We start from the raw sequence: 13,476 nt of genomic DNA, 5'->3' as shown, positions 1-13,476 counted from the left end.
GCCACGTGGATGGACTGAGAGATTGCCACAATGATGAAGTAAGTCAGGCAAAGACATATCATATGACACTGCTTATATGTGGACTCTAAGAAAAATGGAACAAATGAACCTATTTACAAAAAAGAAACAGAGTCACAGGTGCAGAAAACAAACTTACAGTTACCAAGAGGGAAAGGAGGGAGGGATACATTGGGAGATTGGGATTGACATACACACACTACTATACATAAAATAGATAATTAATAAGAACCTACTGTACAGCACTGCTGCTAAGCTGCCAAGTCGCTTCAGTTGTGTCCGACTCTGTGCGACCCCATAGACGGCAGCCCACCAGGCTCCCCCATCCCTGGGATTCTCCTGGCAAGAACACTGGAGTGGGTTGCCATTTCCTTCTCCAATGCATCAAAGTGGAAGTTGCTCAGCTGTGTCCGACTCTTAGATTTTGTTCTCTTGGCAGTCAATGGAATAAAAATTATTTCCTTTATTTTTCTTTCTTCTGATTTTGATCATTTCTTTTGGCCACCACATGATTTGATCTGAGACCTGTTTTTGTAACTACTTAAATCAAAACATGCATACTGTACAGCACACAGAGTGCTAATCAATACTCTGTAATGACCTATATGGGAAGAGAATCTATAAAAGAGTGGATATATGTATAATTGATTCACTTCACTGTACAGCAGAAACTTAACACAACATTATAAATCAGCCATACTCCAATAAAATTAATTCCCCAAATTAAAAAAAACATCCCTTCACAAAGTGGTACAAACCTTACCCAGGGTAAGAGTCTGACTTTTTTTTTGAAGTTCTACTTCTGTCTAGGAAACTTAAAAGGACCTGAGACCCTCTCACCCAGTATTGAACTCCCTCAGTCTTTAATTTTTTTAATGCCAGGTGGCATGATGGATCTCAGTTCCCTGATCAGGGATGGAACCCAGGCCCCCTGCATTGAGAGCGCTGAGTTGTAACCAATGGACCACCAGGGAAGGCCCTCCCTCAGTCTAATACTCTCTCCTCCTTCGCTGGGTTTAACATGCTTTATTTCTCTTTCTCTCAACATTGATGATCCATAATAATCACTACACCTTGTTAGCAATTTTACTTGAAATTCTTTATAATTCCATATAAGTTTATTGATTCTTACTTCTTCAAATCAGATTCATTTTGAGTCCATTTAGGGGACTCAATCCCTACCACTCCATCCCCAGAAGAAAATGAACTAGTGGTTTGATAAATTCAATAGTTATTTGTTAGTTAACACACTGGAACTTAAACAACAACTATCACTGTCTACTCCTCCATTCTTGAAACCCTCTCCATCTCTGCCTTCTGTGATGCTAATTGGTTTTCCTTCTACCTCTCTCCTTTCCAACTAGTCTTTGGACATGGAGTGTGTGTGTGTGCGTGTGTGTGTGTGTGTGTGAAATCTTTCCCCCTTTTCTGATTTGTCACTGCTAAAGTTCCTCAAGAATCAATCCTCAGTGCTATACTATTCTCATACACTGCATTCTCTTTCATTCACATCTCTAATTACCATTTACCATCTAAATTCTCATTATTTTCAAATGAATACCAACCTCTTCTCTGAGCTCCAAGCCTGCCTAACCATGTCTCAAAATCACCTCATATGTAACCTGAGTAAAAATGAAGTTATGACGATCCCACTCTGCAAATGCGGCCACCATTCTTTATCTTAGTGGATGCCACTGCTTCCCTCTGGTTTCCAGACCGAACACTCTTGCATCATCCTCGGCCTTTGTGCCCTTCATCTCCAATATCTATTTCCTTAAGAAAACTTATTGGCTTTGCCATCTAACTAGCTCCAAATGCTTGTCCCTATTCACACTACTGTCACTCAATCCTATCTGCTATCAGCTTTTATCTGGAAAATATTCTGACTGTTCTTGCTTTCACATTTTCACTCCTCCAAACAGAGGAAAGAGTGCGTAATTATAAGGCCAGAGCGCATAATTACAAACCAACTCATCACATTTGCTAGCCTACAAGCCTGAAGTGCTTTCTCTAAATCCTTAAATCCCATCTCCATCTTGCATATTCCAAGTCCCAGACATATTGGTTTAGTTCCTTGAATATGTAATGTTGTCTCCTAACTTGGGGACTTTGTACATGCTGTTTGTCTGTCTAGAATACTATCAACACTTCTTGCCCAACTAATACCAGCTAATGCTTTCCTAGCCAGTACCAGCTAATTCTTCAAAATTCAGCTCAACTCTAGTTAAAACGTCACTTCCTCAGAGAAATGTTCCCGGAATAATTAATGTGTCTCTCTCCCCACTGGACCATAGGTACCATGATGGCAAGGAGCATGGCTATTTTACTCATTGCTTTACATGTAACCTTTTGTAGGCACACAGAAAATATTGGTTAAATAAGTGAATGCATATGACAAATGGAATGAACATGAATAATGCTGTTACATAATGGCCTACTAGATAATTATAGAATGTTTTAAATCAATCAACCTATCTATGTATCTACCCATCCACCAACTCATTGGAAAAGATCCTAATGTTGGCAAAGACTGAAGGCAAAAGGAGAAGAAGGTGGCAGAGGATGAGATGGTTAGATAGCATCACCGACATGAGTTTGAGCAAACTCCTGGGAGATAGTGAAGGACAGGGATGCCTGGCATGCTTCAGTCCATGGAGTCACAAAGAGCTGGACATGACTTAGCTACTGAACATCTACTTACCTACATACCTATCTACCAAGCAATGCAGATTTAACAAACATGACCACACTCAAAGATTTATAGAGATTTTGTCATAAGAAACAGTTCCTCCATATGAAAAACAATACCATTAATCAACTGAGATCATAAATAAATGCACTCATGAATCTATACTCACATAACTATCAGAGCTTCTCAACTAAAGGGCTTAGATATGAATCCCTTCAGAGCATCAGGATAGAGTTAGAGCTGGTGAGTCAACTGGCATAAGATGCTGTACTCATTTTCTATGAGTGTCATGACATATAATAATTTGGAAAGTACTGCTAGATGGGACCAGTTTGAGAGTATTTTTTGTTGTTTGGTGCCTTTTTTTTTTTTTTTTGAAGCAATGATTGAGATCGTATTTTCAAAAGCACAGTAAATTGAATCAACAAGGGTACAAACTGAATCAGTTTATAATATTAGAATCCATTCTCTGTGTTATCAGGTCACCACAAAAATTATGTTTAAGAACTATATATAATCATATTATAAATGCTTATAATATGCTGCTGCTAAGTCACTTCAGTTGTGTCTGACTCTGTGTGACCCCATAGACGGCAGCCCACCAGGCTCACCCGTCCCTGGGATTCTCCAGGCAAGAATACTGGAGAGGGTTGCCATTTCCTTCTCCTGTGCATGAAAGTGAAAAGTGGAAGTGAAGTCGCTCAGTTATGATAGGTGTTAAATCAAAAAAGCAGAATATAAAGTTGTAAAGAACCATAAGTACAATTTTAAACACAAAGATAGTTAATAGAAGTTATACTTGATTTGTTTAGACTGTGATTTTTGCTTTTTAATCTATATCACTATGTTCTTTTAGGGTGAAAATATAAAATAGTTTAATTAAAAATAGACAGCATTATAAATAAAACACTGACTTTAATTTGCTATTTTGTTTTTCTGCTCTGTATAACCCTAATCAGGGAATATAGCTGTGGTATACATAAATCCCTCATTGAAGACCAGTTTTTATACCAAAAATTCTTATGATTATTACAATTACATATATTTCAACTTAATATATATAAGTATTTCCTTCAGAAAAAGAGATATTTTGCCTATAACTACTGAGTACAAATTCAACAATAAGCAATGATAGCTAACTTGAAAACATTTCATTTAAGAAGTAGTCTATATTCATATATCAGAAACACTTAGAATGAAATAGAATGTGTGCTTTTTTTCCGATTTGATTTTCTGCATGGTTATTTTTTAATAAGACAGGATATAAAAATGAAGATCAGTCTCTCTACCCAAACAGAGCTTTATCACAAGAAGTATCATAACCTAGAAGTAAATATTGAAAATAATTATTGAATTACATATCAGTCTCCCCACTAAACTGCAAGACCCTTACTATTAAAAAATATGTTTTCTATTTGTTATGCACACTGTAAAGTACAATCCTTAACTTATCATAAGCATATTTCTAAATGTTTATTAAATGAATAAAAACACAGTCTCTAATGAAAATAATGTAATGAAAATTCCTTTCCTTTAATGAAAATACCTTTCATCATACATGCTACTTTCTGCTTTAAATAAGATTTAATGAGCTTTACCTTCAATCTGAGGTTGTCTCATCTAATGTCTTTGTGATTATAACTTCATATTTTAAAAAGAAAAAGCCCTTAGTGGATAATTAACAGCAATTAAGATAAGCTTAAACATGCCATAAAGGTAAAGTTTCTGTCATGGATAACTGTTTTTCTAGGAAATATATCTCATGAGACAGGGCACCTATTCTGCAGTAGAATAGTTTTGTTTTGTTTTTTTGGAGAAGAGTTTTGAGAAACATTTCCCTGGGATATTTCTTTCAAGTCAAACTTTCTGGACCAGCCATCCAAACTGAACACTTGGTATGGTTTCTCTGAAAGATATGGTCTGTTTTCTGCCACTGAATCCTGACTGTGCTAACAGCTAAGTTTCTACGAGTTTCTAAATGTCTCAAGTGAATCCATCTTTACTATCAGTCTTACCTTTTTTCTTTTTACCTAAATAGGCATAGTCAATGAGACAATGCCAACAATAATTTCACATGAATAAATAACATGATCATTTTAGTTGGGTTTTATAAAATACTAATCTTATCTTTAGTGGATTTTGCACAGTCAAGGGGACCTTGAAAGAATAAAGCTTACACTGGGTAGCCAAATCGTCACCTCAGTTTTAAATGGTACAGGATTTGTGATCTATATAGAAACCCAGAGGCATTAACAAAATTACCCAGGCAATTTAGATCAATTGGAGCCTGTTCCTATCCCCTGCAGTGCTGGCAAACCTCATAAGTTCGTTAAATACAAAGTGAAGGCACAATGTACTGAAGGGAAAGAAATCCAATAGGAAGAGAAAACAGTGCTGTCACAAATAGATGTTTAAACATGTTAGTTCAACTTAAAAATCCTCCCCTGGGGAATACTTTAACAGTTTTCCTACTCTGAGTGATAAGACACCTAATTAAGAAGACACTTTGAACTTCAGAAATCTTTAGATGTTGATTATTTATTAGAAAGCTATAAAATGCTAACAGTGTAAAAAGCATTACAACACCTCCTCCAGTAATTATAGTTATTTCGAAGAATAAAATGCACATTATTCATCTCTCTAGAATTTAGATCAATGGTCTTAGACTTTCATTTTTCATCAAGCTATTCCCTTTTTCTAAATAATAATCAATGTTAAAGTATGTGGGTTATGCTTTCATTTGGATTTAGTATTAATTGAATAGAAAAATTCAAACTAATTTATCCTAGTTGATTTATATGCAAGTATAAATATAATGATTAATTTATAATCCATTAAATTTATACTTCAAAGAACAGCATTTAAATGTAGTCATCATTTTATTGCCCTTTTTGGTTCTTTCATAATAATTGAACTTTCTTTGAACTAAATGTTTCTATTTTATTAAAATGATACAGATAATTTCCAAGCTAGGTTTAACTTTACAATATGCTACTAAATTGAGACAAGTTTGCCTACATAAGATTAAAAAGTACTGTCTCAGATATAACTTGTTCTATATAATAGATCTGCAATAAATTGTCTGAACATCAAACCATCTAGCAAATACATTCAATATCCAGTGATTGCTTCTACAAATAATACCATCTACTTGTATAGCCCTTTATAATTTACCAAGTATTTTTACATATTGCCATTAATTAAATCACTAAATAACATTATAGAGGTAAAATAATGAGACTGAGAGACAGATGTTAAGACAGGACCAAAATTAGTTGGTTGGCAATAACACAGCCAGGGGTAGAACCTGAGGCTTCTAGTTCTCATTCAGAGTCATGTTTCTTTGTATTGATGGATTCTCTTCCAGTGGGAAGACCTGTTGCTACACCTATCTTCTAATTGTCTGAATCTGAATCTCAATAGATTTGCTTTCCTGCCTACCTTTAGTTAAAGCATGTGCAAGTGAACCCATAAATGCCCAGAATTAATGAGACATATACACAATTTAACCTTTGTAAGGTCAGCAGTACACTGAGAAGGATATAACTAATTCATAATTGCTTTCCCACCCCTGATCAGTTTTAAGCCAGTGACTGCCCTTGACTTTGGGTAGAATAAATAGGAAAAACATTCATTAGAGAATCTGTCTAAAATGTAACAGAGAAACAGAAGTAGATCAAAGATATATTTCAGTTTAAAAGACCTTCAACTTTTTCCAGTAACTCTACAAATATTTAGATAGTTGCTCAAGTACTATTTTAGATAAACTGTAAATACTATCACTAATTGTAGACATAAAATATATATAAAATGAAATGTGTGAGTATACATATACAAATATAAATATATATAAAATGATCCATAGTAACCTTATTTAAAGATACAAACTCAAGAAAGACTTTGCTGACATAAATTATAAATATGAGCGTTCATATAGCAAGAAAATGTTCCTTTAGGGATAAAGTCTAATAATAAGCAAGTTTTATAACTTTAAAACTGATAAGGAACATTAAATGACTCTCCTCTGCCATCTCAGGATGATTAATGCAAATACCAGAAACTAAAGTCTAAGTTTAGCATTCATATGTATTTTAACCTAAAGTAGAAAACCAGAAAATTCATCCCAATCAGCCACAGTACAGGAAATACTGATGACTACGTGGAGCTTGCTTAATGTTAACACTGGCTTAGTGTAGTTTCCTCAGGGAATCTTAGCAGGGGCACTGCTGGTACCTGACTACAGGATGTAAGTCTATGTCCCTCCAAAGAGCAGAGGAAACAAAAGCAAATTATATAGAGAAGAAAATGTGAATATATGTATATAGCTTTGAAAATAATAGAATTTTATCTGTCAAAATGAATTATAATAATTATTTAGTTCTAGTCCAAATTTTGAATCTTCATAGATTCTCAAGGCAAAAGAAATTATTTTATCCTTTTTTAGGTTACTATAAGAACAATCAATCAGATTCTTTTCCTGCACCATCTAGTCACTGATATTAGTTGATTCAAACCTTCCTGTATCCTATATGATATCAAATACAAAATTGTATTTACTCAGGTTACCTTCTTGGGAGAAAGAACAGGATTATATAGATTATACTTTTTAAAAAATTAATGTAAAATTCTTGCAGAAAATAGTCAATCTCAACTTACTTCACATTTTTGTTTAAAAAAAAAAGTAAAGCTTTGTTTTAAAGCAAATTATTCTAGTAGATAAAAATGTACTCTGTTATATAAAAATACAGTGGTATATGTACTATCTCATAACTTTATGTACTATCTCAAATCATAACTTAACAACACAAGTTGTGAAATAAAATTCATATTTTATGGCAAGACAAGAAAAATTCAAACAAAAAGTTTTCTCTGCCCTTTGGTCTCCTCTCTGTCCGCAATATGCCTTGTGTATCTGTATTGTGTAGTGACCAAACCTACCCCACTGGCAGAAATACCTGCTCAACCAGAAAGGGCAACATTCTCCTAGCAACAATAAAACAACTCTTTAAAGATAACTTTCCTACTTGAATTTTTAAGGGGTCATATGACACTTACATCTGGATTATGTCAAAAATATGTCTTTTGATGTATAGCCCTCTGTCAAAAAAAAAAAAAAAAACTTACATTAATGGTGCTTTGACTTCTGGTGGGCAGGAACAGTTCTCAGAGTTTTCTGAGATGTTCTTGAGGGTTATAACTCAAGTTTGGCTCTAACAAAATTTTCCACTTCTTTCTTAGATCAACTGATTAGTTTTCACTGACAAAGTTCAACGTAAAGCAACAGTGTACTCACATGAGGAAATATTTCCAGCCTTATTATTTATCATGCAATTTCACAAACTGGTGAACTCAACCGCAATTCATTCAGGAAGTGTTTTCAGTGAAAGAAATAATGCATTTATAGTCAATTATTTGTACTGGATTTTAAACTAATCATTTTCCCTTCTACAGATGATCTTCCTCACCAAATTAAGGTTTCATATTTAAGGACAGACATACTAAGTAAGCATACTATGTAATAATTATCTTGAGCAGCTTGCTTATTTTCACTCATAAGTAGTTACTTTCTTTCCAACAGAATGTTGAGCTTTAAGTTCAACAAAATATTTGACCTTACGTCTATTCAAAACCATGTTTTAAAAATCAAAATTAGGGCCATCAGATTTTCACTTACTTTGCTTTAGCTTCTGCATCTTCATATGCTTTATTAGAAACATCATCTAATCCTCCGATCAAATGTTTGAAAGAGCTGTCAGAGAGGAAAAAAGCAGTGATTATGATAAATCCTCACCAAAGTGGTAACAATGACAGCATACTCAATGACACACTGAAACAATGTGAAAGGATCTAAATAAAAATGAATTTAAACATTTAATATCAGTGCATTATTAAGAAACATATCAGATAATGATATAAACTGAGAGCAGGAAACATCTTTTAAAGTGCTGTGAGATTTTACATTTTAATTTTAAATCTCTATAATGTTAATACATGCAAATGGCTTTGCTTGCCAGTTCAGTTCAGTCACTCAGTCCTGTCCGACTCTTTGCGACCCCATGAATCACAGCATGCCAGGCCTCCCTGTCCATCACCAACTCCCAGAGTTCATTCAAACTCATGTCCATCAAGTCGGTCATGCCATCCAGCCATCTCATCCTCTGTCGTCCCTTTCTCCTCCTGCCCCCAATCCCTCCCAGCATCAGGCTTTTTTCCAATGAGTCAACTCTTCGCATGAGGTGGCCAAAATATTGGAGTTTCAGCTTCAGCATCAGTCCTTCCAATGAACACCCAGGACTGATCTCCTTTAGGATGGACTGGTTAGATCTCCTTGCAGTCCAAGGGACTCTCAAGAGTCTTCTTCAACACATTTGTAGTGAGTATTATAAAACAAAACATGCATGAAACATGTAGGATGTTTGCTAATTTAAATTTAAATGTTGCTTTGTCATTTTTACATACACTTAAAAAAAATAACCTATAAAGAGAAACTTGACACTCTGCTTGGGGGCTGACTGGAAGGGGAAAGGAGTAGCTATTACATCAGGCCCTTGGGTAATGATCTCATCTGTGGAACAGGGTAACTAGAATGCTGGGCTAAATACACCAAGTATTTCTTTTCTTTTTTTTTTCCTTTGATGTGGTCCATTTTTATAGTCTTTGTTGAATTTGTTACAATACTGCTTCTGTTTTATCTTTTGGTTTTTTGGCTGCAAGGCATGTGGGTCTTAGCTACCCCACCAGGGATCCTGCACTGAAAGGTGAAGTCTTACCCACAAGTCCACAAGGAAAGTCTCTATACTAAGTATTTTTCATACAAAAAGGAAACAAAACACAATGACTAGACAAAAAGTCAAAGAATCAAGAATTGCATTCCATGGAGTATCAAGTTTTTTTTAACGAACATTCAGTTCAGTTCAGTTGCTCAGTCATGTCCAACTCTTTGTGACCCCATGGACTGCAGCACGCCAGGGCTCCCTGTCCATCCTCAACTCCCGGATTTCACCCAAACCCATGTGCATTGAGTCCGTGATGCCATCCAACCATCTCATCTCCTGTTGTCCCCTTCTCCTCCTGCCCTCAATCTTTCCCAGTATCAGTGTCTTTACAAATGAGTCAGCTCTTCGCATCAGGTGGCAAAGGCATTGAGTTTCAGCTTCAATATCAGTCCTTACAAAGAACACCCAGGACTGATCTCCTTTAGGATGGACTGGTTGGATCTCCTCGCAGTCCAAGGTACTTTCAAGAATCTTCTTCAATACCACAGTTCAAAAGCAAGGGAATGGCAAACTACTTCAGTACTCTTGCCTTGAGAAGCCCATGAAAGTATGAAAAGGTAAAATGAACTTATTAATGAGGGTCAAATAAATGAATGTGAATGAATGAGCAATAGGCAGCAGTCCATATAAAAGTTTCAAAAATATAATTAATGATAAATAAATGATAAATGTTATCTCCATGGTTGATAATGGTTAAAATATGATTTTGGCCATTGTTCTTTATGTGGTAAAACTGCCCATTTTCCTATTGAATATTTTAGTTATTATTAGAGAAATCCTTCTTTGAGAAACTCCTTAAAGTGAGATGGGCTTATGTTGTAAAGTAAAATACATATCTTTAATTATGAAAAAAAGATAACATCTGGTTGATTTCCTGTTTTCATAAATAATTTGAAATTTAAACACAGAAAGTTTAAGTTATTTATCCAAAATGATAGCAGTTTAGAATTATAATCCATTTTCTCTGATACCCAATCCTTTCCTTTATAATACTTTAATATTTTAAACACAACCAAATCTAAACATTGTGAAAAGGCACTAACAGAGGAAAAAGGAGAATTAAGTGGTAAAAACAAAGAGCAAGAACTACTAAAATGTAGCTTTTTAAAAATACTGGTATACCTGTGATGGATTCATTTTGATATTTGGCAAAACTAATACAATTATGTAAAGTTTAAAAATAAAATAAAATTAAAAAAAATACTCAGATCTATTAATACATTGTTTTCTTAAACATTTAAAATGCATAGCAATTTGAAAATTCAAATAGTTACAAAAATTCCTGTCTTCCTCCTTCAGTTCAGTTCAGTTGCTAAGTCCTGTCAGACTCTTTGTGACCCCATGAACTAGAGAACGCCAGGCCTCCCTGTCCATCACTAACTCCCAGAGTTTATTCAAACTCATGGCCATCAAGATGGTGATGCCATCCAACCATCTCATCCTCTGTTGTCCCCTTCTCCTCCCACCGTCAGTCTTTCCCAGCATCAGGGTTTTTGCCAATGAATCAGTTCTTTGCAACAGGTGGCCAAAGTATTGGAGTTTCAATTTAGCATCAGTCCTTTCAATGAATATTCAGGACTAATTTCCTTTAGGATGGACTGGATGGATCTCCTTGCTGTCAAGGGACTCTCAAGAGGCTTCTCCAACACCACAGTTTCAAAAGCATCAATTCCTTGGGACTCAGATTTGTTTACATCCAACTCTCACATCCATACACAACTATTAGAAGAATCATAGCTTTGACGAGATGGAACTTTGTTGGCAAAGTAATGGCAGCTTTTTAATATGCTGTCTAAGTTGGTCATAACTTTTCTTCCAAGGAGCAAGTGTCTTTTAATTTCATGGATGCAGTCACCATCTGCAGTGATCTTCAGTTCAGTTCAGTTCACTCACTCAGTCTTGTCTGACTCTATGACCCCATAAATCGCAGCATACCAGGCCTCCCTGTCCATCACCAAATCCCGGAGTTCACACAAAGTCTTGTGGATTGGGTCGGTGATGCCATCCAGCCATCTCATCCTCTGTCCTTCCCTTCTCCTCTGGCCCCCAATCCCTCCCAGCATCAGGGTCTTTTCCAATGAGTCAACTCTTCACATGAGGTGGCCAAAGTATTGGAGTTTCAGCTTCAGCATCAGTCCTTCCAATGAGCACCCAGGACTGATCTCCTTTAGGATGGACTGGTTGGATCTCCTTGCAGTCCAAGGAACTCTCAAGAGTCTTCTCCAACACCACAGTTCAAAAGCATCAATTCTTCAGTGCTCAGCTTTCTTCACAGTCCAACTCTCATATCCATACATGACCACTGGAAAAACCATAGCCTTGACTAGATGGACCTTTGTTGGCAAAGTAATGTCTCTGCTTTTGAACATGCTGTCTAGGTTGGACATAAGTTTTATTCCAAGGAGTAAGCGTCTTTTAATTTCATGGCAGCAATCACCGTCTACAGTGACTTTGGAGCCCCAAAAAATGAAGTCTGACACTGTTTCCCCATCTATTTCCCATGAAGTGATGAGACCAGATGCCATGATCTTCGTTTTCTGAATGTTGAGCTTGAAGCCAACTTTTCACTCTCTTCTTTCACTTTCATCAAGAGGCTCTTTAGTTCTTCTTCACTTTCGGCCATAAGGGTGGTGTCATCTGCATATCTGAGGTTATTGATATTTCTCTCAGCAATCTTGATTCCAGCTTGTGCTTCATCCTGTCCAGTATTTCTCATGATGTACCCTGGATATAAGTTAAATAAGCAGGGTGACAATATACAGCCTTGACATACTCCTTTCCTATTTGGAACAAGTCTGTTGTTCCATGTGAAGTTCTAATTGTTGTTTCCTGACCTGTATACAGGTTTCTCAGGAGGCAGGTCAGGTGATCTGGTATTCCCATCTCTTTAAGAATTTCTCACAATTTGTTGTGATCCACACAGTCAAAGGCTTTGGCATAATCAATAAAGCAGAAAGAGATGTTTTCCTGGAACTCTCTTGCTTTTTCCATGATCCAGTGGATGTTGGCAATTTGATCTCTGGTTCCTCTGCCTTTTCTAAAACCAACTTGAACATCAGGAAGTTCACGGTTCACATATTGATGAAGCCTGGCTTGGAGAATTTTGAGCATTACTTTACTAGCGTGTGAGATGAGTGCAATTGTGCAGTAGTTTGAGCATTCTTTGGCATTTCCTTTCTTAGGGATTGGAATGAAAACTGACCTTTTCCAGTCCTGTGGCCACTGCTGAGTTTTCCAAACTTGTTGGCATATTGAGTGCAGCACTTTCATAGCATCATCTTTCAGGATTTGAAATAACTCAACTGGAATTCCATCACCTCAACTAGCTTTGATCGTAGCGATGCTTTCTAAGACCCACTTGACTTCACATTCCCGGATGTCTGGCTCTAGGTGAATGATCACACCATCATGATTATCTGGGTCGTGAAGGTCTTTTTTGTACAGTTCTTTTGTGTATTCTTGCATTAGGTCCATACCGTTTCTGTCCTTTATCGAGCCCATTTTTTGCATGAAATATTCCCTTGGTATCTCTAATTTTCTTGAAGAGATCTCTTGTCTTTCCCATTCTGTTGTTTTCCTCTATTTCTTTGCATTGATCACTGAGGATGGCTTTCTTATCTCTTCTGGCTATTCTTTGGAACTCTGCATTCAGATGCTTATATATTTCCTTTTCTCCTTTGCTTTTTGCTTCTCTTTTCACAGCTCTTTGTAAGGCCTCCTAAGACAGCCATTTTGCTTTTTTGCATTTCTTTTCCATGGGGATGATCTTGATCCCTGTCTCCTGTACATTGTCACGAACCTCCAACCATAGTTCATCAGGCACTCTATCAGATCTAGTTCCTTAAATCTATTTCTCATTTCTTGTATAATCATAAGGGATTTGATTTAGGTCATACCTGAGTGGTCTAGTGGTTTTCCCCACTTTCTTCAATTTAAGTCTGAATTTGGCAATAAGGAGTTCATGATCTGAGCCACGGTCGGCTCCCCGTCTTG

The 13,476-nt window shown here is 36.2% G+C and overlaps 1 protein-coding gene across 4 annotated transcripts in view; it reads right to left on the bottom strand.

Annotated features, from left to right (window-relative positions):
- PRKG1 (protein kinase cGMP-dependent 1) overlaps positions 1–13,476 on the bottom strand; it is a 1,407,171-nt gene that overhangs the window by 119,006 nt on the left and 1,274,689 nt on the right. For all 4 annotated transcript variants that reach the window (XM_005904632.2, XM_005904631.3, XM_070363677.1 and 1 more), the window contains one exon: positions 8,382–8,456. In XM_005904632.2, the coding sequence (XP_005904694.1) occupies positions 8,382–8,456 (75 nt within the window). The remainder of the gene's footprint in view (positions 1–8,381; positions 8,457–13,476) is intronic.

This window comes from Bos mutus, chromosome 26 (assembly GCF_027580195.1).
Source record: "Bos mutus isolate GX-2022 chromosome 26, NWIPB_WYAK_1.1, whole genome shotgun sequence".
Taxonomy (NCBI): Eukaryota; Metazoa; Chordata; class Mammalia; order Artiodactyla; family Bovidae; genus Bos; species Bos mutus.
Note: the sequence above shows the minus strand (reverse complement) of the source record. Positions and strands in the feature narration are given on the sequence as shown.